The sequence below is a fragment of the Rutidosis leptorrhynchoides genome, chromosome 4, assembly GCF_046630445.1.
Source record: "Rutidosis leptorrhynchoides isolate AG116_Rl617_1_P2 chromosome 4, CSIRO_AGI_Rlap_v1, whole genome shotgun sequence".
NCBI classification, from domain to species: domain Eukaryota; kingdom Viridiplantae; phylum Streptophyta; class Magnoliopsida; order Asterales; family Asteraceae; genus Rutidosis; species Rutidosis leptorrhynchoides.
This window is the reverse complement of record NC_092336.1, coordinates 422,982,046-423,006,188: the sequence shown is the minus strand read 5'-3', so window position 1 is coordinate 423,006,188 and position 24,143 is coordinate 422,982,046. Positions and strand designations below refer to the sequence as shown.

The following is a 24,143-nucleotide window of genomic DNA, read 5'->3' as shown; positions in this document are numbered from 1 at the left end:
CTGATAGCGATTAAGTCAAAAATGTATAAACATCGTCGTCAAACAACAAAAAGATATCACCAATCTATACGTCAAAACGCAGAAAATTAATTAGAGCAAAATGACCGATCTTATTGAATGTTAAATCCTTAGAACTCCTGTTGAAAAGACTATATCCCAATAACTGTTGAGATGCAAGGTTTGGGAAACAAAATATCTTGTATCTCACCCTACATCACTCACATTTCAAACCATTACCATATATAGTGTGCTATTAGTACCTTACTAGATTAAAGTAAAAAGTAAATGCCTACACTAAGAATAAACAAAGAACCCAAGTAAACCCATTATATTATACTACTATATATCAACAAAAGGCTCCTGATGTGGTTTTCTGTAGTGACCCGTCCTAATCCATAAGAACAAATACAATAACATTTGATTACATCGCGAAATATTTGACCTCTATATGATACATTTTACAAACATTGCATTCGTTTTAAAAGAAAAACTTTCATTTCATCGAAAGTTGACAGACATGCATACCATTTCATAATATATCCAACTATAATTGACTTAATAATAATCTTGATGAACTCAACGACTCGAATGCAACGTATTTTGAAATATGTCATGAATGACTCCAAGTAATATCTCTAAAATGAGCAAATGCACAGCGGAAGATTTCTTTCATACCTGATAATAAACATGCTTTAAAGTGTCAACCAAAAGGTTGGTGAGTTCATTAGTTTAATATAAATAATCATTTTCATCATTTTAATAGACCACAAGATTTTCATTTCTCATAAATATATGTCTCATGCATAGAGACAAAAATCATTCATATAGATTGAACCCTGATAATCGACATTAACAAGATGCATATAGAATATCCCCATCATTCCGGGACACCCATCGGACATGATAAATTTCGAAGTACTAAAGCATTCCAAATTCCAGAATGGGGCTTGTTGGGCCCAATAGATCTATCTTTAGGATTCGCGTCAATTTGGGGGTCTGTTCCCAAATTCTTAGATTACCAGGTTAAAAGGGGCATATTCGGCTTCGATCCATTCAACCATATAATGTAGTTTCGATTACTTGTGTCTATTTCGTAAAACATTTATAAAAGTAGCGCATGTATTCTCAGTCCCAAAAATATATATTGCAAAAGCATTAAAAAGGGAGCAAATGAAACTCACCTAATGTATTTTGTAGTAAAAATACATATGACTATATTGAACAATGCAGGGTTGACCTCGGATTCACGAACCTATATCATTTGTATCTTTATTAATACACATGATCATAATCAAGAAATTATATATGTATATTTATATTGTTGTTAATAATATACTTGTTATACTATATATTATTTTGATGAATTTAATATATTTAGTTCATATGTTTTGTATAACTATTATTTATCATAAATGATAAATCTGTATATTAAAGTTTAATATATATTTATATATTAATTGATATATTTTACATATAGTTTAATTAATATCTTTTTAGTAATAAAATATGGTGTAATGTATTTTTATATAAAAATATCTATTTGTAATAACGTTACTAGTTTTAGAGATAACAATATATTAATTTTAGTAAGATTGATAATTGTCACAACCCGACCTTAACCATAAGGACGAATACAATAACATATGATTTCATCGCGAGGTATTGACCTCTATATGCGACATTTTTCAAAAACTGCATTCGTTTTTACAATACAAACCATAGCTTTTATTACAAATACAAGGTTTAAACAACTTAATAATGATTATCGTTTAGCGATAATCTTAGACTTACAAACTTCACATGTGATAATAACAATACGACTTCCAACATATTTTACATTACAAATCCTCCGATACGCAGTTTTATTTTTGACACAAATATGCATACTCAAGATCTTGCTTAAATTCAACATGTTGCAGCGGAAGCTTTTAGTTATCACCTGAGAATAAACATGCTTAAAACGTCAACATAAAGTTGGTGAGATATAGGTTTAATGCCGGCAGCGTTATAAATATAGACCACAAGATTTCATATATAAACGTTTTAATAAAAATATTCTAAGTTGTTGAGCACTTGATAACCATACTTAACATTTAATCAACGTCGCATATTCCCTTTATTATGAAATCTTACTACACCGTACCAAGTGTAGTCACCAAAACGAAGTACTGTGCAACCGTTGAATACTGGTCGTCCAGTCCGGTTGGGGTTGTCAGGCCCGATAGATCTATCAACAGGATTCGCGTTTACAATACCTCATGTAAATAATAGTTACCAAGTTACAGGGAAGTATGCCAGTGGTACAACTCAACGTAGAATATATATTTTTAATCACTTGTGTCCATAACGTAAATCATAAAATGCATGTATTCTCATCCCGAAATATTTAGAGTTTAAAAGTGGGACTATATACTCACTTTTGCCTTGAAGGTATTTATCACGACTTGGTCTCCGATAGATATCACGAACCTAACCATATATATAATATATCAACATATTTTCTTTTTAAGTAATCGTTACATATATATATATATATATATATATATATATATATATATATATATATATATATATATATATATACTTTTAATACTTTTAATATTTTTTTAGTCCGTAGTTAGCAGTTCGATGTTAGTGGTCCACAATTAGTTGCTTAAATAAAATAAATAAAGACCACATCGTATTCGTATTGATCGGAATTAATCTCGACCCATGGTACCATGTTGTCAAGTGACGTGTTGCGTACATAAAATACCGTGTTGTCAAATGACGTGTTGCGTACAATCATGAGGTCTTATGATTAATCTTCTCGTGTTGTTTACGGGTGGTCCTGAAATATATAAAATCAAATCATAAGTAAATATATATGAAATATCATATTAATTAGAAATATATGATTAATTTAATTTTTCTCCAAATATTTTCGTAGCTAAACTAGCTTCGGATACCCGATCTTGTTTTAGTCGTAGTTTCTTCATTACAACTCCGTTTTTGTTGGTTCAACTTGCCACTTCCTTGGATCGAGTCAAATTTTAAGAATATGAACTGAAAATACCTTAGGTTGTATTCTAAATCACAGGTTATAGGTCAAACTTTGGTGAAACTTATGAAAGTGATCATTTTTCATCATAAAAACAACATTTAATGATCATTTTTCTAAAAATACTTACACTTTGAGTTAAACCATGAAATTTTTATGTGTTAACATATTCATAAGAAATATCATTTTTCCAGAACATGAACTTCCAATTCAAAGCTTAAGATGGTTTTTAATTATCCAACTCAAAACAGCCCCCGGTTGCACTCCGACGACGTAGATTCAGTTTTTAAGATGTTCCTTGTAAAACCAAGTTATATCTTGTTAAGTTAGCATATCATTATGATATATTACAGGTATTGAAGTGTTTTAAAAGTTAAGTTAGAAGGATCTATTTAGTTTGCAAACAAGTTTGAAATCATTCAAACTATGTTCTTGTTGTTAAAATTTTACAACACAAAATAAGATAGCTATATAAATATGAATCGAATAAGGTTATGAACAAGGTTACTACCTCAAGTTACTTGGACAACGTTACTGTAAAAGATGAGAAAAATCCTAGAACCAAAAGAGTGGTGGAGTTGGATCAAAAGGTTGGAAGTAAACTTGTATTTTTGGAAGGATTATTGAAGTTTTCTTGTAAGGAATTTATTATGATGATTAAGGCTTGTTTTTGAAGCTAGATCTTCATGGTTATTTGCTGAGATTGTGAAGAACACTTAAGGTTCCTAAGAGTGTATTTTTGATTAGAGAAAATGTGTAGTAAAAATGAAATTGGAATGGAGTATAAATGGTGGTGAAAAGATGTATAAATTTGTAATATTGTGCAAAAGTCTTGTAATATGCCAAATTGATTAATCATGCATGCTAAGATCCAAAATTGGCTGACTCATGGCTGCTAATAAAGTGATTGTGATGTGTATATACTAATAGTAAATATGTATAGGAGCTGGGTATGATACGAGTACATATACTCTAGGTATACGTGTAGAAATTTTGAGGAAACGGAATGAGAATTCAAATATAGCTATCTTTTGTAAATATACTTATATTGTTTTATGTATATAAGCCCTTTAAAAGTGATTAAATACATATTTATACGATGCTTGTATAAGTATTATAGGTTAAAGGTATATATGTCAAATAACGTTACGTATAGTTATCATTTTGAAAACTTAAGTTAGTAGTCTCAAAGTATACTTATAACTTATTGTTATTAGTACACAATGAGATGTTAAACCATTCTTAGATCATGTTAAATATATATAAATACATATATATACACAAACGTATAATTATCGTTTGTTATATAGTTCGTGATATCATCGGTCAAATTGGACGGTCAAACGTTGTGTAAAACTCTTTTTAAAAACATAAATCTCAACAATTTAGATTACTTATCATGTTGGTAAGGTTTAATTTATGTAAATATTAATCTCATAGGTATAAAATGATCGAAAAAATCCGGGTCGTTACAGTACCTACCCGTTAAATAAATTTCGTCCCGAAATTTTAAAATTGTACCTATTTTGCGTTCTCGGGAAACAAATGTGGGTACTTTCGTTTCATCTGATCCTCTCTTTCCCAAGTAAACTCGGGACCCCTTCCAGCATTCCAACGAACCTTAACTATCGGTATGTTGCTCTGCTTGAGTTGTTTAACTTCACGGTCCATGATTTCGACTGGTTCTTCTATGAATTGTAGTTTCTCGTCGACTTGGATTTCTTTAAGAGGAATGGTGAGATCTTCCTTTGCAAGACATTTCTTAAGGTTTGATACGTGAAATGTATTATGTACTTCGGCGAGTTGTTGCGGTAACTCGAGTCGATAAGCTACCGGTCCAATGCTTTTGATGATCTTGAACGGGCCTACATACCTTGGGTTCAGTTTACCCCTTTTACCGAAACGTATTACACCTTTCCAAGGTGACACCTTTAACATAACCATGTCACCGATCTGAAACTCTAATGGTTTCCATCGGACATCGGCGTAGCTCTTTTGGCAACTACGGGCTGTTTTCAATCTCTCCTTGATTTGTACTATCTTCTCAGTCGTTTCGTGTATAATCTCGGGACCAGTTAATTGTCGATCTCCTACTTCATTCCAACAGATAGGAGATCTACACTTCCTTCCATACAATGCTTCAAATGGTGCAGCTTTAATGCTCACATGATAACTGTTATTATACGAGAATTCTGCTAATGATAGATATTTATCCCATCCGTTTCCAAAATCGATCACACATGCCCTGAGCATGTCTTCAAGAGTCTGAATTGTTCTTTCACTCTGCCCGTCAGTTTACGGATGATATGCGGTACTCATATCCAAACGAGTTCCTAGGGCCTCCTATAGTGATTGCCAGAACTTTGATGTAAATCTACTATCACGATCGGATATAGTATTTGGCAAATAAATGTCAAAACTTGATTTTTTGCGGTATGTGAACTCCAAAACGCGGTATCCCAACAGTAAGGGGAGGGTTACTGCACAGAAAACGCAATTCCCGATAATATTTCCCACCAAGTTACTTTACCTTTATGCCCCTATAAATAGTTATATGGTGTAATTATTTTTTTACTAAAAAGTAAAAACCAAAAGAACCTGACATACTTTCTTCAAAGTGAAGCTATTATTTCACTTTTGTCAATCGTCACACAAAAGAGTTTTGGTTTTTCCATTAAGTTACTTTTACATGTATAGTGATTGATGGTGACAAGTCTTTTTGTATGGAAGCTTGAACCTTGTTAATGGAATAACAAATAATACTCTGTAATGCATAAGAAATTAAGAATGCACACAATTATTTTAGGATTTTTGTGTGTGTTTATATATAAATTAGATTAGATGAATAACGAATGAAAATCTATATGTTGATACTTTGCCTATATTTGATTATGGATTTTATAACTTATTAAAATATATATATATATATATATATATATATATATATATATATATATATATATATATATATATATATATATATATATATATATATATATATATATATATATATATATATTATTACATATATAATTTATTTCTTAACAAAGAATGTCCATTTTAGTAATTTTACATGTTAAGTTATTAAATAATTTGATTTTCAAACACTTATAAAACTGATTATTTATTTATTACGATATCAAACAACATAATCAAATCCAAACACTATTAAATTAAATCGCATTTTGATACAGGAGATTATTTGATTTTGATTATTTAAAGCATAATCAATATTCAAATCGCTAATCCAAACACACCCTCTAAATGACTTTTTCTTAACCTGCAAAAGTAAGTTGTTTTCAAAATAGAAACAATAATAGATAACCTAAGTATGCTAACAAAAAAAATCTTCGTACTTCCACACTTTGATCAACCCTAACTTATGTACGGGACTTATCGCACGTTTCTTCCTGATTTTGTGTTTCGCATGCGTTGTTGATTAAGGTTTCATCCATGGTGTTTTTTGTAAAGGCCCAACCTTCCTCTCCCGCTTCCCTCTCCTCTTCACAATTTCTGGTTTGGGATTTTGTGTACAATCCTCTCCGACAGATGGAACATTAGTAATCTGATAAACACATATGAAAAAATTAGTTAACAAACATTTTAGTTAGTTACTCTATGTAAAACATATATTTCATCCTACTACCTAGTTAGTAGTTACAAAACATATATTTCATGTCACTTAGTTAACAAAATATGGGATTATCACTTTTTTGCCCATTTTTTTCACCTTTTTGCGTTGGAGCCCAAAAAAATTTTTTTTTGCCAAATTGCCCGCGCAAGGTGCCTTGCGCCTTGCACCTGGGTGTGCCTATTGCGACCTTGCTTCCCGGGGACGCAAGGAGCCTCTTGAGACCTTGCTTCCCGGAGACGCAAGGACGCAATGTGCCTCTTGCTCCCGCCTGATCGTTTTTCTTCAGACATTTCATCGAACACCTTATCTGCATAATGTTATGAAGTCTTGAACGAACTAAGTAATTATTACAACTCTGTTTAAAAAATAAATAAAGAACTTGCAACTAATCGGTCAAGTATTTAAGGCCAAAAATTCCATAAACTTACGATTACATAGTTGTACAAAGAAGGTCAAACTGACTGATATAACCTATAGCTGAGTTTTTTATTTAGCCGTGAAAATTTCAAGTGAATTCTCTGTGCATGCATATTTTTATGTGATTATTTATGTAGAACTTTATTCAAATTCACTTCACATGTTGTGTGGGATGGAAGAATATCATCAAAATAATGAAAAGCAATGAATAATTTGCATGCACATAAGGTGTTCAATGAAATGTCTGAAGGAAAACGATCAGGCAGGAGCAAGAGGCACCTTGCGTCCTTGCGTCCCCGGGAAGCAAGGTCGCAAGAGGCTCCTTGCGTCCTTGCGTCCCCGGGATGCAAGGTCGCAATAGACACACCCAGGTGCAAGGACGCAAGGCACCTTGCGCGGGCAATTTGGCAACAACAAAAAAATTTTGGGCTCCAACGCAAAAAGGTGAAAAAAAAATGGGCAAAAAAGTGATAATCCCACAAAATATTCATATCAATACTACCTGTATACTACCGATTCGATATTCGATTTATTCTGTTTGACACCAAATGGTGCACACCCCTACTACCTAGTTAGTAGTTACAAAACATATATTTCATGTCACTTAGTTAACAAAATATTCATATCAATACTACCTATATATGTTTCAATGACTACAATTCTCACCAATTTTTCCCAAAAAGGGTATACCGACTCATATATTGGATCTTGAAGTAAATCTTCATTTGTCGTTGGTAATTGCGACATGTAAAGATACTACCGCATTTTTTGACGTCTTCATTTTGTTCTTGTCCTTGTTGAATCTACATATAAAATAAATATAAACATAAGATATTATTATAAAGTTTAGCATAAACCTATTACACGAAGTTCATATCTGGGCCAGCTGATAAGTTGATAAATAAAGGATCCTTTCGTTTTCTGCAATCTTATTATCAAGAATATGGACCATATGAGATGGTACATTATTAAGGCAGATTTGTAGGTCATTTTTCTGAGGAAGAACATAATTTGTAGTTATTACTTGAAAAGTGAATGCGACAAGCATATAGGATATTAATATATTACCACATGTCAACATGCAATTATGAAAACAACTAACCTTAGGTGAATCGTCTAAGAAATTCAGATCTAAACTTTCATTAAAATCCAGGTTGAGATCCAAATCGCTCATATGACTTTTTTTCTCTTCATTGAAGGAAGGTTTCGGGTCAGCAACTCCATCATGTTCAATGATGAAATCAGAAACTTTGTCATCTTCGCCAGCAGGATTAGGGAAAACGGGATGAACTACAATGTCTTGAATTCGATTTCCGGGAATACCTGAATTTTAATATTAGAAGGTTACTAATAATATTTGTGAATATTTGTAAACAATTATGATAACTTACAATAACATATCAAAATATACCTGTCGCTCTAACTTCATATAATCCATTTTCAACTTGACCACATCTTTTTGCAAATTAAAAAACAACATGTTGTAACTTCTTATATTCCTCAAGCGATACGACCCTTGGGCTCATTGAAGAATGGCAGGCTGCAATAGGAGTCTCAGAGGTTGCATTACAAGGATTAGGGGGTGGAGTAGTAAGATCAATATGTATGGTAGTAGGCTTATCAATAGGACACCCGTCAACCTAAACTTTATTTTCAAAGAACGACCGACTTGCTAACCACCAATAGGTTGTTTCCTCGGCTAGAAACATTGATATATTGCAAGGAATCAGACCCTGTAAATATAAAGTTAATATAATTAGTTGGTTTTTTAAAATAAAATATAATAACATAAACATAAAGGAAAAAATCTCGCGTCTGGGTAATCCGGTAAGAACCATTTGCTCAGATCTACACTAACCCTCGTATTCTTATACCAACGAATACCCCTGGGTAGGATTTTCGGAAAAGTTCTCCACCATTTTATTTCGGCAATAGGGAAGGCCTCCAAAATCCATACCTGAAAAATCCATATAAAACCTTGCAGTGCGTAAGTCGCTTTCCCATGTTCCTCTATGTCATAAAAATGTCTTCGCCTACGACTTGGAACCGCATTCTTAAGCTGAGGGTAAGTTAATGTCCATATGTGATAACCCCACGGGAAACGGTTCCATTTATCTAGATCCTCCATTAGAGCCAAAAAATCACTGTCTACCGCATTATGCTATCACCACCATGTTCGGCAAATACAAGCTTATACACCAACAATAAACAAACACGGACTGCATCATCGTCCTTAAGATTTGCAAAACTATCGGTATTTTTAAACAATGCCTTCACGTCGTCACTAACATGGATGGAGCGAGACTTGACATCTTTGAATACTCTATTGCGAAAAGGTTTGAAATCAAGCGGTTCAAACTCTCTCCAATCTATTTTACCAAATCGCAATCCTGAAATTAAACAAAACTCTTTTGCTCCAAACTTTAGTAGGTTTGAAACCAACACCAACGACATGAGTATAATAATGATAAACCGGTACAAAAGTTGCAACTCCACAACACTACAATATTGGTGTTACCACGACGAGTATTCTAATAGATGACATGGGGAATACTATTCGGTACTATTAAAAAAATATTTGAGTTCATATGGTTTATAGAGATGTGGTATTTTAACTAGAAAGAAAATAATAAGCAATCTTAATTCCATTAAAAAAGTCAAAACAACACAAACATAAATATAAGAGCATTTAAAGAAGTTATGTTATTTACCTTTTCCAAAACTCTGAAACTAAAGCTCAGAAACACATCATGTTGATAGCTGTCGTGAACGGATGATGTTGAATCAAACGCCATTGAAGATTTGCTCTATGAATTTTAACATATCTCATCTTTAACTGGACAAATTTAGCAGTAAACAAAGAATAAGAAATGGTTATATTTATAACTGAATGTACGTATGTTTTCGATGCTAAGTATGGGAATATAAGATCTAATGTACTGGATCATGGTATCAATAGATGGTAAGTATATGGGAATATAAGTTCTAATGTGTTGGATCATAGTATCAAGCAAGGTTGTAAAAGACGCGAGTCGGCGACGCATCGGCCATGTCTAAAAAACAACGCGTCGGACGCAACGGTGACGCAACGGGCGTTGACTAATGTTGGCTTTTTAAAATACTTATATTAAATATATATTTATATATAATATTATATAGATCGAATCTTAAAATATAAATTATATTTACAATAAACATGAACAATTAACACTTATTAACAATATTACAAAAACAATTAAAAAAATTGACTGACTTTGACTGACTTTGACCGACTTTGACCAACTTTTTCCGAATTAGACCAACTTTTCCGACTTTGACCAAATTTTTACCTTTGACCGACTTTTTAGCAACGACGCATTGGCCATGCCTAAAAAACGACGTGTCAGTCAATTCGGCCGACTTTTGCAACACTGGTATCAAGGGATGGTAAATATGGGAATACAAGTAGTGGTGATAGACCATAGTTCATTTATGTTTGTAATTGAATATAGTATTGAATTGAATTGATAGGTAATCAAGGATTTTAGTCGTAGATGTACTGATGTAAGTTAATCGATGATGATACAAGTTGTATGACCCTTTAAATATTACTTATATTATAAAATATATCAGTTTACAGCTTGACCCGAGTAGTTTTATTGCAGTCAGCCCAATTACAAAAGAAAATTTCTACATTGCCATAATTATATCTTACTTTGGGTTAAAGTCCTACTAAACTTATAAGCTTGGTTGTATGGAATATAGACTCTATATAAACTACTTATACCTTAAAAAATTCCTTAGAACTTTTGTACTTTTGTTTGTTAGAAATATTTCTAACATGCTTAAAACTTCAATTAATATTGGATGGAGTATTAAACTATCCATTTATCATCTTCATATTTATCTATTATTATAAGTTATAACATCATCCAAAAACAGTCTTTAATGCTAAACCAACTTCCCACTGTGTACCCACTGTAAGGTTAATGCTAAACCATTTTCCCATTATGTTCCACTATGTGGTTTGCTACCATTTCTTAATCAGCTATGTACTTATGTCATACTATGATTTTTATAAACGGGTCCTAAAAGATAAGAATTTGTAGAGGTCGGGTAATAAGGGATAAGAATTTGTAAACGGGTCATGTCAAGATCCATTTTTGCTTAAATTTATTAAACGTGTTTACCCTCAGACCCAAGGGTAGCTTATGAAAATAGTTTTGGTTGAGAAAAACGGTCGTCGGAACGGAAAATCGAGTGTCCTGTGGCGTTCCACCCAAATTCGGCTAAGAATGGTAACTATAAAAAACGGTCAACATCGGTCCAAGACGGTCAACTACGACAGTCAACGTTTCAACTTTGTTTGTACTGATTTCGCGATTAGGATTTCAAGTTTATGTGATAGTAAATCTCACTGGAAAGAGGTTTTACCTGTAATTGTGATCTGAAAGGGTTTGCGAAGGTGGGAGTATCAGTTGTGGATTTTTATTATTATTTGGTGAATGTAAATAAACTAGACAAAAGACTAAAGCTTTTACAGCACGAGGGTCATGTAAAATTCTTGATTCTTGATTTTCATAATAAAATATCCAATTAAAGATTAGGACTTTGACAGAACTGAATCCACCAAAAAGGGATTGTTTATAATTGATAATACAATACAATAAATAAACGCATCTTTAGGAGGGAAACAAGAGATTTACAAATGAGATCTAGAAACAAAGACTCAAACTTTTTAACTTAATAATTAAGCACAAACGGTGAGGTGTTTCATACTACTAGTTACCTTTCATATCAAATATCTTGAATCATTGAATGGCAAATCAAGTAAGTCTAAATTTCCATCTCAAAACAAATTAAATGCCTTCTTTTTCTCAAAATGTGTAACAGAAAAAAAAAAAAAAAAATACCCATTTAATTATTCTCAGTTTCAATCAAATCAAGCCAACTGTATAGATTCTGATCATAAATTAAGAACTAAAATGACTTATAAATAATACAAATAATGAGATCTATCTATTATTACCTTACAAGCAGAATGCCAGAATGTGTGTTTGTATCTTTTGTTCTGATAATGAATCAAACACTAGATAATATGCCAAAAAAAAATGAGGTTTACTTGCAAGAAATGAAGAAAGAAAGATAAAGTTACAAGAAATCTAGAGATGGTTAAGAAAATGAGCAGAAACTCAACAAGAAAAGCAGGGGATTTTAAAATGTGAAAGAAACCACAAAAGTAAAAACTTTGTGTTGTGTTTTTGTATTTTAGTGATTGAAATGATATCAAAAAGAACTGTTCCTTTGAGAGGAGTAGGTGGTGATTTATTGAACTTATCTTACATCCACGTTTAAAATCTTGAAATACAGAGGAATGCACAAGTATTAATGCACTATGTATAAGCTTTACTGCGATATTTGTTGTTTGTGTAATGATATTGGTTGTTGAAAAAAGAATTATCGAGATAAATGAGAAGGTGGCGTGGAATGTGAAACAAAATTTATATTTATAGAAAAATGGTACCTCTTGTGTGTGCCAAATTTATTACCAGTAACGTAAAAGTTTGACTGCTTACTCCGTCTTTGTTTACGACAAAAAATTGTTCTATTTTTGCTTTTTTGGTTACGGTTTAGCTAAATCTTGAATTACATATGTTACACTCTCATGTGGAACGAAACTCCCGGACTTTACCTATAATATACTGATACATGATCATATACACTTGCATATATTTTGTATCTTAGTCATTATTTGAAAATTTATAGTTTTTTTATAAATTTTATTACCTGATTTGATATTCAAAATGCTACTAGAAAATGCGTTTTGTGTGATAACATTGTGATTTTCTCATTTTCTTGGTTAAAGTCTACAGTTTGTAAAATTTCAAATGGAAATTCTTAACTTAGCAACCCCATAGTAATCTTTATGTACCCTCCTTGCTAGTCATGTTATTAATAACATCTACTAAAGAAATCAAACATTTTCCTGCTCACACCCTTCACCTGATAATTACCGTCTTGCAAAAAAAGGAGCGAATTAAGACAAATATATGATGGTTAAGCTTACAGAATATAACATGAAACAACATATGAAACTCAATTTTGATATATAATCTATGAACTGTAAATGGAAGGATGTATCATTTGTGGAATGATGTTTTTGGTATTGTTTATTTTGTACTCGAGCCATGCATCCTACATCATAAAAAATGGTTCAACAAATTCTATAAAACATGTGATGTTTTTGTTTGCTATACATGTTCATATCATGCATCCACTTACATTTATCGAAAATCATAAATTGCTCTTGGTTATTTGAAAACCTTCTGGCTTTTTTTGTTGTTTAATTCGATCGATGTAAAGGAAAAACTTTGCTACTTGTTAGGGAGTATTTATCTCAACAGTTACAATTGTAAATCTTCGCGATAAAATATTCAATAATTACTCTAGACATTTATAGTAGCATTCATAAATTAACCATCTAAAAAGCATCAAAATTAACTTTTAAATCAGTAATGATAACTATAAAACTAATATACTAGTTAGTTAATCATAACACTAAATCATCCTCAAAAGTTCACAGCAGTAACCATAAAACGTAAGGTCTCTGCTTCTATACACCCTGGCATTTACAGCACTAAAAACCACAAAAATATATCAGGTTTGCTAGCAAGTGCAAGGATCTAAAACCTTACAAAAATAAAAAATTAAATGTTTTACTGCAGATGCCAATAAAAAGAGTTGTACCTTTTTCGTAGGTAAGATTAAGCAAATTGATCCAACAGACAAGTACACATGTTCTAGTCTAGAAAATTTGTCAAGAACATAAGCATTGACTGCATTGTTGTAACAAAACAAGTCTTTAAATAACAGTTTGTTTAAGTCAATATTATCGGACAATACACACACACAATTTAGTTGAAAAGGAGGTAAAAAAGATAAGTTGAAATATTGAAGTAATATTCGAAAGTCGCTAACTTGCTACGTTAGGGACTAGTTGATCGGGACCTTGTAGAGACTAACTTGCTACGTTGGGGACTAGTCGACTTTTGACCCATTTTAACCAGTTGACCGACATTGACCGCCGAATGGGCCTAGTCAGGTCGGACACTACTTGAAACCAAGTAGTCGGCTGACTTGGAAATATCAAGAAAACTATCTAAATTTAGGAATATCGACCCATTTACTTATGAATGGGTTGATGAGTCAATTCCTATATGTCGAATCACGAACTGTCAAAGGATTGAAAAGATAAAAAAAAAATCACATCATGAGACACGTCTAAGGATGAAAGGGCCAAAATTTTTTACCTCTAATATCCAATATCAGTCGACCTTCATCGGTAATTTACCTTCTCCAACTTCGGGTGTGGTTTGTCTAATAGATGGCCAATTCTTTATCCTCTTCAAAAATCATGAAAGAACTACAAGAGTTGTATACCCCACTATGTTATTTGCTGAAGTTAGCTAGAAATGCATAAAGACCTATGAGTTATATCGGAACGTGATATATGGCCTATATACGCAACTTATGATGTTTAGAGAAAAGGTAGCAAAATAAGAGTATTGACATGTGATCCTGCATGGTGATATAAAAGGTAATATAGAACTTACACATTGTCACGCCACTTGATAGAAAAAAATCACATAATATAGTGTCAAACAAGAACCGACTACTACGATTGCCAAAGGAGTTTCAATAGAGCTCTGAAAACAAACATAGAATAATGTTGGTAGGTAAAAAAAAAAAAAAAGATGAAATACGAAGAACTATTCAGCTATTCGACCTATGAATACTAAAAATAAAAGGGAGAAAAAATTGATGAGATAAATAACCTGATAGAAATGCATAAAGACCTATTGAGTTATATCGGAACGTGATATATGGCCTATATACGCAACTTATGATGTTTAGAGAAAAGGTACAAAATAAGAGTATTGACATGTGATCCTGCATGGTGATATAAAAGGTAATATAGAACTTACACATTGTCACGCCACTTGATAGAAAAAATCACACAATATAGTGTCAAACAAGAACCGACTACTACGATTGCCAAAGGAGTTTCAATAGAGCTCTGAAAACAAACATAGAGCTTTATAATGTTGGTAGGCAAAAAAATTGTAAAAAAAAAAAAAAAACAAGATGAAATACGAAGAACTATTCAGCTATTCGACCTATGAATACTAAAAATAAAAGGGAGAAAAAATTGATGAGATAACTAACCTGAAAGGCAGAAAGACACATGTGACGGCAAGTATAATCATGCCCCACTTGCTAAATTGGGCTCCCCCCACCTATCAACTCCACCGAGAAAGTCCCTGATAAACGAGTTTGAGAACGATAAACTAAACTTTAAAAGAAATAGGAATAGTATAGTAAAACGGGACTCACTTGCTAACAATAGGTGCCAAAAATAACAAACCAATTCCCCCAACAAGAAAATAATAGCGCCCCTCATGTGACACTGCGCAATACAATTTTTCAAAACAAAAGCAAACAATTACTCCCTAAAGATAATCAAAGCAACGACAAAGACACAATCACGATGATAGAGAAGAGCCCAGCCCAACAATGCCAACCGACGCCCATTTAATGTAGGGTTAATGTGTAGACTGAACTAATATATATAGTAGTGACGTGAGCATGTAGGAGGCATCTTTGATGTTTAGTATTGTATTGGTATTTGGCAGCAGATCGTGTGATCTTTCTGATTTTATCTTGTATTTCATTTTCATTTTAATAAACTCGAGCATCTTGTAAGTTTCGTCCATTGTGAAAAAATAAAATTGTAGTTTGTATGTTATTTGATTTAAGAAAATAAAAGAAGGAAAGTAGGATGTGTGTGTATAAAATTAAATAGATATCATATATATATATATATATATATATATATATATATAGTGGTAGGATCAAGAGGAAAGTAACCAATCGGGGGGAAGCAATTTTTTTTTTTTTTTCGTTTTTTGAAAAAACTTTGTTCACAAACATTATAGATTGGATGAAAATATGAACATTTAATAAAGACAGTTTGTGATAAATGTTTTTATTTTGGCGGGAAAACGCTCGAAGAATTAATATATAACAATTATCGTGTTTTCGAGCGTATGTTGAGGTTTTAGATAATAGGGTTTAGAAATTTAGGGTTTAGAGTTTAGATTTAGGGTTTAGATTTAGGATGTAGATTTAGGATGTAGATTGAGTTTTTAACACGAACGGTTAAGAGTTTAGGGTTTGTGTTTTGGGTTTATGGAATAAACCCAAAACACCAAACCCCAAACCCTAAACAAACTCTAAATCGGGCTAAATTTTACTTCACAAAACATGGGGGGAAAAAACGTTCACATTCTTCACGAACAATATTATTTTGAATGTTATTTTTGTCGATCATTTTCCCGCCAAAATAATAACATTCATCACGATGTGTCTTTTCTAAATGTTCATATTATCGTGTGATCTTGATGACTGAAAAAAAATTCCAAAAAAAGGAAAAAAAAAAAAAAAAAAATTTTGCTTCCCCCCGATTGGTTGCTTCCCCCTTGATCCTACCCCTATATATATATATATATATATATATATATATATATATATATATATATATATATATATATATATATATATATATATGTGTGTGTGTGTGTGGGGGCAGGATCAAGGGGCAAGTAACCAATCGGAGGGAAGTAAATTTTTTTTTTTTTTTTTTGGTAAAAGCTTTGTTCACGAACATTATAGATTGGATGAAAATATGAACATTTAATAAAGACACTTTGTGATAAATGTTTTTATTTTGGCGGTAAAACGCTCTAAGAAGTAATATATAACAATTATCGTGTTTTTCGAGCGTATGTTGAGGTTTTAGATATTAGGGTTTATATATTAGGGTTTATAGGGTTTAGATATTAAGGTTTAGAAATTTAGGGTTTAGGGTTTAGATTTAGGATTTAGATTGAGTTTTTAACACGAACGGTAGGGTTTGGGGTTTTGGGTTTAGGGACTAAACCCAAAACACCAAACCCTAAACTCTAAATCGGGCTAAATTTTACTTCACAAAACATGAAGAAGAAAAAAACGTTAACATTCTTCACAATCAATATTATCTTGAATGTTATTTTGGTCGATCGTTTTCCCGCCTAAATAATAACATTCATCATGAAGTGTCTTTTTTAAATGTTCATATTTTCGTGTGATCTTGATGCCTGGAAAAAAAATTCCAAAAAAACGAAAAAAAGAAAAAAAAAATTTGTTTCCCCCCGATTGGTTACTTCCCCATTGATCCTGCCCCATATATATATATATATATATATATATATATATATATATATATATATATATATATATATATATAAGTGAATTTTTTTCCCAACGGTTATATAGCCCAACCAATCAGCGACCGCCACGTGGCCAAGACGTCCGTTGCTTTCCCGTCTCTTTCGTACAACCGCCGAAGTAATGCCGTCAAGTAACGGCCCGTTACTCCGGTTTCTGGCGTCACTTTGGTTACACGTAGACAAGTAATGGCGTTACTTGTTGCCGTTACAATCGGTCTTATACAATAAACAAATAATATTCGTATGTGGTTTATCGTAAAAGGAATACAATATGTGTGGTTGATTTCTCTTGGGTTATCGTGCGGTAAAGAAAAGAACATGCAGGGGTTTTGACTTTGTACGACAACCAAAAATTAATTTGAGGTGTTAATATTTTGTTTCCTATCTATGCTCAAAGCCTAAGACCACTTGTAACGGGTTGCAAGTAACCCCGCTACTTGCCTACGTGGATGAAAGAAACGCCTCCCTCTTCCCGTATCCGTGTGTCACTTTAGACGTTTCTTTGGCGTTAGTTAGAAAGTGACACCAAAAGAAACGTGTGTCACTTGTTTATTTTATTTTTTTATTAATTTAAAAATATTATTTTTATTCTCTTTTAATACTTAACATAATAATTATATTTTAACACATCATCACAATACTCCCAACTAACACAAAAAAGAAACACCACCACTACTCCGCTCAAAAAAGAAACACGTCATAATCATCAAAAAAATGCATAAAGGCAAGTGACACGACAAAGAAACGCCTCTACCGTTAGAAATGGTCTAAAGGCTCCAGCGTTGTCTGTTTACTTGATGGCCAAATGTTCATCCTCTTCGAAAATATTGGAGCTCTACAGAAAAATAAAAGGCACCATACAGTCAGAATGTCAACATCTTGGATTATTTTCACCTTAGTTAAGTGCTTCTAAATAATATTTGAGTGATCATGGAAGAAAAGCATTATAGATAAAGTGTCCCGACTATGTCCTTAGCTAAAGTTAGCTAGAAATGCAAAAAGACCTATGAGTTCTTAGGGAATCATGATATCAGGCCTCTATACGCAACTTATGATGCCCCTAGTACTCTTGATTACTTGTCCTTCTTGGAGAAAGAAGATAATTGAAGCCATAAAAATATTTATTTATTTTTTTAGAGAAAAAGGTACCAAAACAGTAGATTTCCCCGTCATTTTCTTTGTTTGTTTGAGGGTCTCGTGCTCGTGGTGGCTTTGTAATTTGCTTTACTTAGCAATGGTTGTTTGAGAGGTTGGCATGTCCTATAGCCATTCTATATTTTATGTATCTTTTTATAATCAATATATCTACTGAGTGATCCCCATTACCCAAAAAAAGGAGTTATCAACCTATAATCCTAGTTGTTGGTAAGGGGAAATAAACAGGAATATATAAAACTTACTAATCATCACGCCACATGATAGAAAAAATCACATAATATACTGACAAACAAGAAGCGGCTGCGACGATTGCCAAAGGAGTGTCAAAAGAGCTCTGAAAAAACAAATATAAAGCCAAATAATGATGCTAAAAAAACTATTCAGCTAATTCGACCAATGAATGAATACTAAAAAAATAAATGGAAGAAAGTGATGAGATTACTCACGTGTAAGATACAAGTGACGCCAAGTATAAGCATGCACCACTTGCTAAATTGGGCTCCCCGACTAGCAACTCCAGGGAAAAATTCCCTGATAAACGAGGAGAGCATGAGAACGATAAACTAAAACTCGAAACAATCACCACCAGAGGACTAGTATAGTAGTAGTAAAACGGGACTCACTTGCTAGCAATAGGTGCCAAGAATAACAAACCAATTCCCCCAAAAAGCAATTGATAGCGCCCTCTACGTGACACTGTGCAGTACAATATGTCAAAACAAAAGGCAAACAATTACTCCCTCCCTAAAGATAATCAAAGCAGCTACAAAGACACAATTACAACTTCTTGAACGATCACATTTGGTGTAATATTTCAAAGTAACAATCTTTCTTGTAAAAAAATATAATAAAAACATAGTCTATTTTGCAAGAACATTGCACAAAACTTTGCAAGTATACAAGTAAATAAGACATCAAGATGAGAACTTATTTGGAAAATTGCTCATTCTTATAATATTGGTGGAAACAAAAATGTAAAAGGATATATGCACACAAAATACCTTCATCATAAATGACCATAACATCACCAAAAGCCCCGCTATCGACCTTTACATCAACAAAGCTATGCTCATAAGGTGACATTCGAGAACTCTGTAACCTCTTTTTAATAGATATCCAATCATAGTTTTCACACTGGCATAATCCGAGTGTAGCATTCCTATAATCAAGATGTCATCCGGTGAATAATATTCGCGGTATATATATTTGAATTGATGCATTTGAATATTTTTAAATCACTACCAGTGTAATAGAAGAATATCTATACTCATAACTAACGTATAAGTTATTCATAAAAACTGATTGCAGAGTTTCAGCTAAACCCTATACTTCCCATTAAAAAAAAGATGTGCCCAATTAGACTCACTAACAGTACCTTTGCCACCTCTAAAAGCTAGTAACAAAAGCCTCGTGTAGTGTTACTTACCGGTGGAAACAAAGATGAATCTTGCTATACGATTCATCTCGAACGATGGGTGACGGAGACACCCGAACACGATATTCTTTAGCATAACTCCACGGTTTCATTCTTGAGATGCCTTTTACAGAAACTCGTCCACAGTAGTAGTCAGAAGTGCCATGAACTGGTGCAGGTATTATTTCTATACTCGGATTTTCTTTGTCGATTACTGTTTTTTTTGAAAGGCAAACACACACACACATCATTAACACGAATATTTACAACCACAAATATGTCCCAAGTGAGACTTGAACCCTCAACCTCTTGGTTGGAAGGCGACCACGATACCGCTGGGCCAAATGCCCTTTGTCGATTACTGTAGTTTTAAATAATTGAACTAATTAGTATTTATAACTCCACGATATATCTATATATGAAGTCTATATCCAACTCAAGTTAATCCGCCATAACTAAATGTGAGGACAAATAAAAAAAAAAAAGTAATTCACCGGATGGCTCAGTGTTATTTGTGCCACATGAGATAATGAATGCTTCCTTGATCTTTGCTTTATCAGCAACAAAAGAACACATATTTCCAAATGATCTCAACCGATTTATGGAATCTGACTCTATCTCACCGCAATGCTTTAGAAATAACTTATACTGCAATGAAAAACAAGTATGATTTATTAAACTGTAAAGGTACATTATTATTATTATAAGCTATATTAACGTTGAAGTTAAACAATACCGTGGATTCAAGACATTGTCTGTCATGATCTTGAAGCTTGATTAGCTTATAACGGAGAATTGACTGAGCCTTTTCCGGTCCAAATAAGATCACACCGGCCATGTTAATTATGCTGTTCACGTACGTTATACGCGCCAAATGCTCAATTAAAATTGATTTCTCGTCCCAGTGGGTATTGTTACCGGTACTTTCTAAAAGATCCAATCTCGTTCCTATGGGCTTAGCATTTAATACCAGCACCGGCCCCAACGGTACGAGCATAACAATAATGAACAAGCACAAAAATCGAGTCATTAAAGTCACCTGCAGATATTATAACGAATTATTCAACATTAACAATTAAGTATGAAGACACGCATATTATTAGGAATCAAATCTGAATCATAGACAAAATTAAGTGCACAATTCAAACCTTAATTTTGTGTTCAACATTCAAGTTGCTCAAGAAAATCTATAATCATATTAACAATAATAACGTTTTAGCAAGACACGTAGTAATTTGAAACACAATAAAGAATGATACTGTACAAGATCAAAACCCTAACTTTATATTAGGTAGCCTAAAACAGGAATTTAGTAAACCAATCCGGCAATCCGTAAAACAGTAAACAATGAATTAGGATTTTCTTTTTCATGCAAATTAACTTATATGCACAAGAAACTCTCACGGATCCATGAACTAGACCTGCCTAATTAGAAATTGTGCAAAAGTGAGCTTAAATTATATGTTAGAAAAGAACAGTTACTGTGCAAAATTGAGCTGTGCAAAACTAATTGAGAATTAAACTAATTGAAAGTCTAGTTGACCCATCAATTAAAATTATATGTAACATGTTCTAAAATCAAATTAAACTAATTGAGAAGCTGTTGAAATCGAAGTTGAGCAAAACTGAGATATAATCACAGGTCACTTAACCAGCTGACCCTTTATATATTTATATCGATTTTTTGATACTGTATTTATTTAATTATAGCTTTTTATTTTTTTATTTATATTTATATATATAAATAATAAAAACAAATCATCGCAATCTCCATTCAGATGCCGAACAAATTAGAAAATTGAGGATAAATATGAAGCTGGCCAAACTTTAACTGAAATAAAAAAACTGAAATTGAAAACCAAATCAAACCTTTAGAAGCTCGGAAGCTGTACGTGAGAACTGAAAAAATCGAGTTAAAAAAAAGAAATCCAAACAATATGAGGAGGTGTGCGTGAGATCCGAGAAGTAATTAAAAACTGAAATTGAAAAGAAATCAAACCTTGAGAAACTTTGATTGAGAAGAAGGTAGCCACGTAATAAAAATCTTGCCCAAACTTAAAACTCACCAAAAAATCTCACGGATCCACGAACTTGCAACGGTGTGAAGGAGGCGACTTCTTCGTGAATTGACGATGGGGAAATAGTGAATTAAGGATTGGGAACGAATATCGTGCGTTTTGCAGAATGAAGTTAACATATAGGGGAAGAGAGTTTGCAAGTGTTGTTTATGATAATTCGACCAAACATCATACGGAATATCTATTTACTAGATTATGAGCCCTTTTTATATAGTATTTTGCAAATGTATATTAATATTAAATAACGATATTACATGGTTATTGTCGTAGGTTTTGTTGTGGGTTGAATTTCTAAAGTAAAAAGAATACGCATCAATAAAGTGTTGCTAATATTTGTTCATAAAGTTATTCATAACATAAGTTTGTTATTCATTGTTGTAAACATGAAATACATAAAAAGTATGCTCTTTATAGCGGTAATTGAATAAACATTTTGTGTCAGGCTTTAGCCGATTTTATTTTTGAAAACGGATAAATTCATAAGACATACAGAGATTTTGTTTTTTCTTTTACTTATGGTTTCTAGATTTATGAGCTCATGTGTTGACGACAGCTCTATAAAATAGTTTTCGAAAACATTAGTATTGCCACAATACTCTGTCCACGGCTGGCTAAAGTAAAGTTAAAATTAGTTTACACTGATAGCGATTAAGTCAAAAATGTATAAACATCGTCGTCAAACAACAAAAAGATATCACCAATCTATACGTCAAAACGCAGAAAATTAATTAGAGCAAAATGACCGATCTTATTGAATGTTAAATCCTTAGAACTCCTGTTGAAAAGACTATATCCCAATAACTGTTGAGATGCAAGGTTTGGGAAACAAAATATCTTGTATCTCACCCTACATCACTCACATTTCAAACCATTACCATATATAGTGTGCTATTAGTACCTTACTAGATTAAAGTAAAAAGTAAATGCCTACACTAAGAATAAACAAAGAACCCAAGTAAACCCATTATATTATACTACTATATATCAACAAAAGGCTCCTGATGTGGTTTTCTGTAGTGACCCGTCCTAATCCATAAGAACAAATACAATAACATTTGATTACATCGCGAAATATTTGACCTCTATATGATACATTTTACAAACATTGCATTCGTTTTAAAAGAAAAACTTTCATTTCATCGAAAGTTGACAGACATGCATACCATTTCATAATATATCCAACTATAATTGACTTAATAATAATCTTGATGAACTCAACGACTCGAATGCAACGTATTTTGAAATATGTCATGAATGACTCCAAGTAATATCTCTAAAATGAGCAAATACACAGCGGAAGATTTCTTTCATACCTGATAATAAACATGCTTTAAAGTGTCAACCAAAAGGTTGGTGAGTTCATTAGTTTAATATAAATAATCATTTTCATCATTTTAATAGACCACAAGATTTTCATTTCTCATAAATATATGTCTCATGCATAGAGACAAAAATCATTCATATAGATTGAACCCTGATAATCGACATTAACAAGATGCATATAGAATATCCCCATCATTCCGGGACACCCATCGGACATGATAAATTTCGAAGTACTAAAGCATTCCAAATTCCAGAATGGGGCTTGTTGGGCCCAATAGATCTATCTTTAGGATTCGCGTCAATTTGGGGGTCTGTTCCCAAATTCTTAGATTACCAGGTTAAAAGGGGCATATTCGGCTTCGATCCATTCAACCATATAATGTAGTTTCGATTACTTGTGTCTATTTCGTAAAACATTTATAAAAGTAGCGCATGTATTCTCAGTCCCAAAAATATATATTGCAAAAGCATTAAAAAGGGAGCAAATGAAACTCACCTAATGTATTTTGTAGTAAAAATACATATGACTATATTGAACAATGCAGGGTTGACCTCGGATTCACGAACCTATATCATTTGTATCTTTATTAATACACATGATCATAATCAAGAAATTATATATGTATATTTATATTGTTGTTAATAATATACTTGTTATACTATATATTATTTTGATGAATTTAATATATTTAGTTCATATGTTTTGTATAACTATTATTTATCATAAATGATAAATCTGTATATTAAAGTTTAATATATATTTATATATTAA

General features: G+C 32.4%; 1 protein-coding gene and 2 long non-coding RNA genes across 5 annotated transcripts; all 3 read right to left on the bottom strand.

Annotated features, from left to right (window-relative positions):
• Window positions 1-6,306: 6,306 nt before the first annotated feature.
• On the bottom strand, window positions 6,307-9,041 carry LOC139845470 (uncharacterized). The gene is made up of 5 exons (XR_011758331.1): window positions 8,905-9,041; window positions 8,503-8,824; window positions 8,194-8,414; window positions 7,758-7,894; window positions 6,307-6,605 (listed from the first exon to the last, which is right to left on the bottom strand). It is a non-coding gene; the product is annotated as an uncharacterized lncRNA (long non-coding RNA).
• Window positions 9,042-9,389: 348 nt separating this feature from the next.
• On the bottom strand, window positions 9,390-12,190 carry LOC139839380 (uncharacterized). Its single transcript, XR_011756936.1, has 3 exons — window positions 12,100-12,190; window positions 9,803-9,927; window positions 9,390-9,460 (listed from the first exon to the last, which is right to left on the bottom strand). It is a non-coding gene; the product is annotated as an uncharacterized lncRNA (long non-coding RNA).
• A 3,270-nt stretch (window positions 12,191-15,460) lies between these two features.
• On the bottom strand, window positions 15,461-22,209 carry LOC139844234 (uncharacterized). Of its 3 annotated transcripts, none has more exons than XR_011757876.1 (10): window positions 21,970-22,209; window positions 20,707-21,009; window positions 20,465-20,618; window positions 19,983-20,184; window positions 19,558-19,715; window positions 19,180-19,252; window positions 19,003-19,087; window positions 18,799-18,890; window positions 18,153-18,233; window positions 15,461-15,537 (listed from the first exon to the last, which is right to left on the bottom strand). XR_011757876.1 is itself a non-coding variant. In XM_071834456.1 (10 exons), coding segments are annotated over exons 3-10 (1,059 nt in total). In that variant the 5' UTR covers window positions 21,001-21,009; window positions 21,119-21,157; window positions 21,970-22,209; the 3' UTR covers window positions 17,938-18,232. The 3 variants fall into 3 exon arrangements, 2 of the variants coding, with proteins under 2 accessions (XP_071690557.1, XP_071690556.1); XM_071834456.1 differs by lacking the exon at window positions 15,461-15,537 and adding an exon at window positions 21,119-21,157 and having other exon boundaries at window positions 17,938-18,233; XM_071834455.1 differs by lacking the exon at window positions 15,461-15,537 and having other exon boundaries at window positions 17,938-18,233.
• Between the last annotated feature and the right edge of the window lie 1,934 nt (window positions 22,210-24,143).

Excerpts from the sequence above, each read along its gene's own strand:
- LOC139844234 (XM_071834456.1), bottom strand. The coding sequence starts at position 21,000 with ATGACTCGATTTTTGTGCTTGTTCATTATTGTTATGCTCGTACCGTTG. Across the intron at positions 20,185-20,464 it reads AAATAACACTGAGCCATCCG|TAATCGACAAAGAAAATCCG; the intron begins GTGAATTACTTT and ends CAAAAAAAACAG. Across the intron at positions 19,088-19,179 it reads TTGGCACCTATTGCTAGCAA|GGAATTTTTCCCTGGAGTTG; the intron begins GTGAGTCCCGTT and ends CTCGTTTATCAG.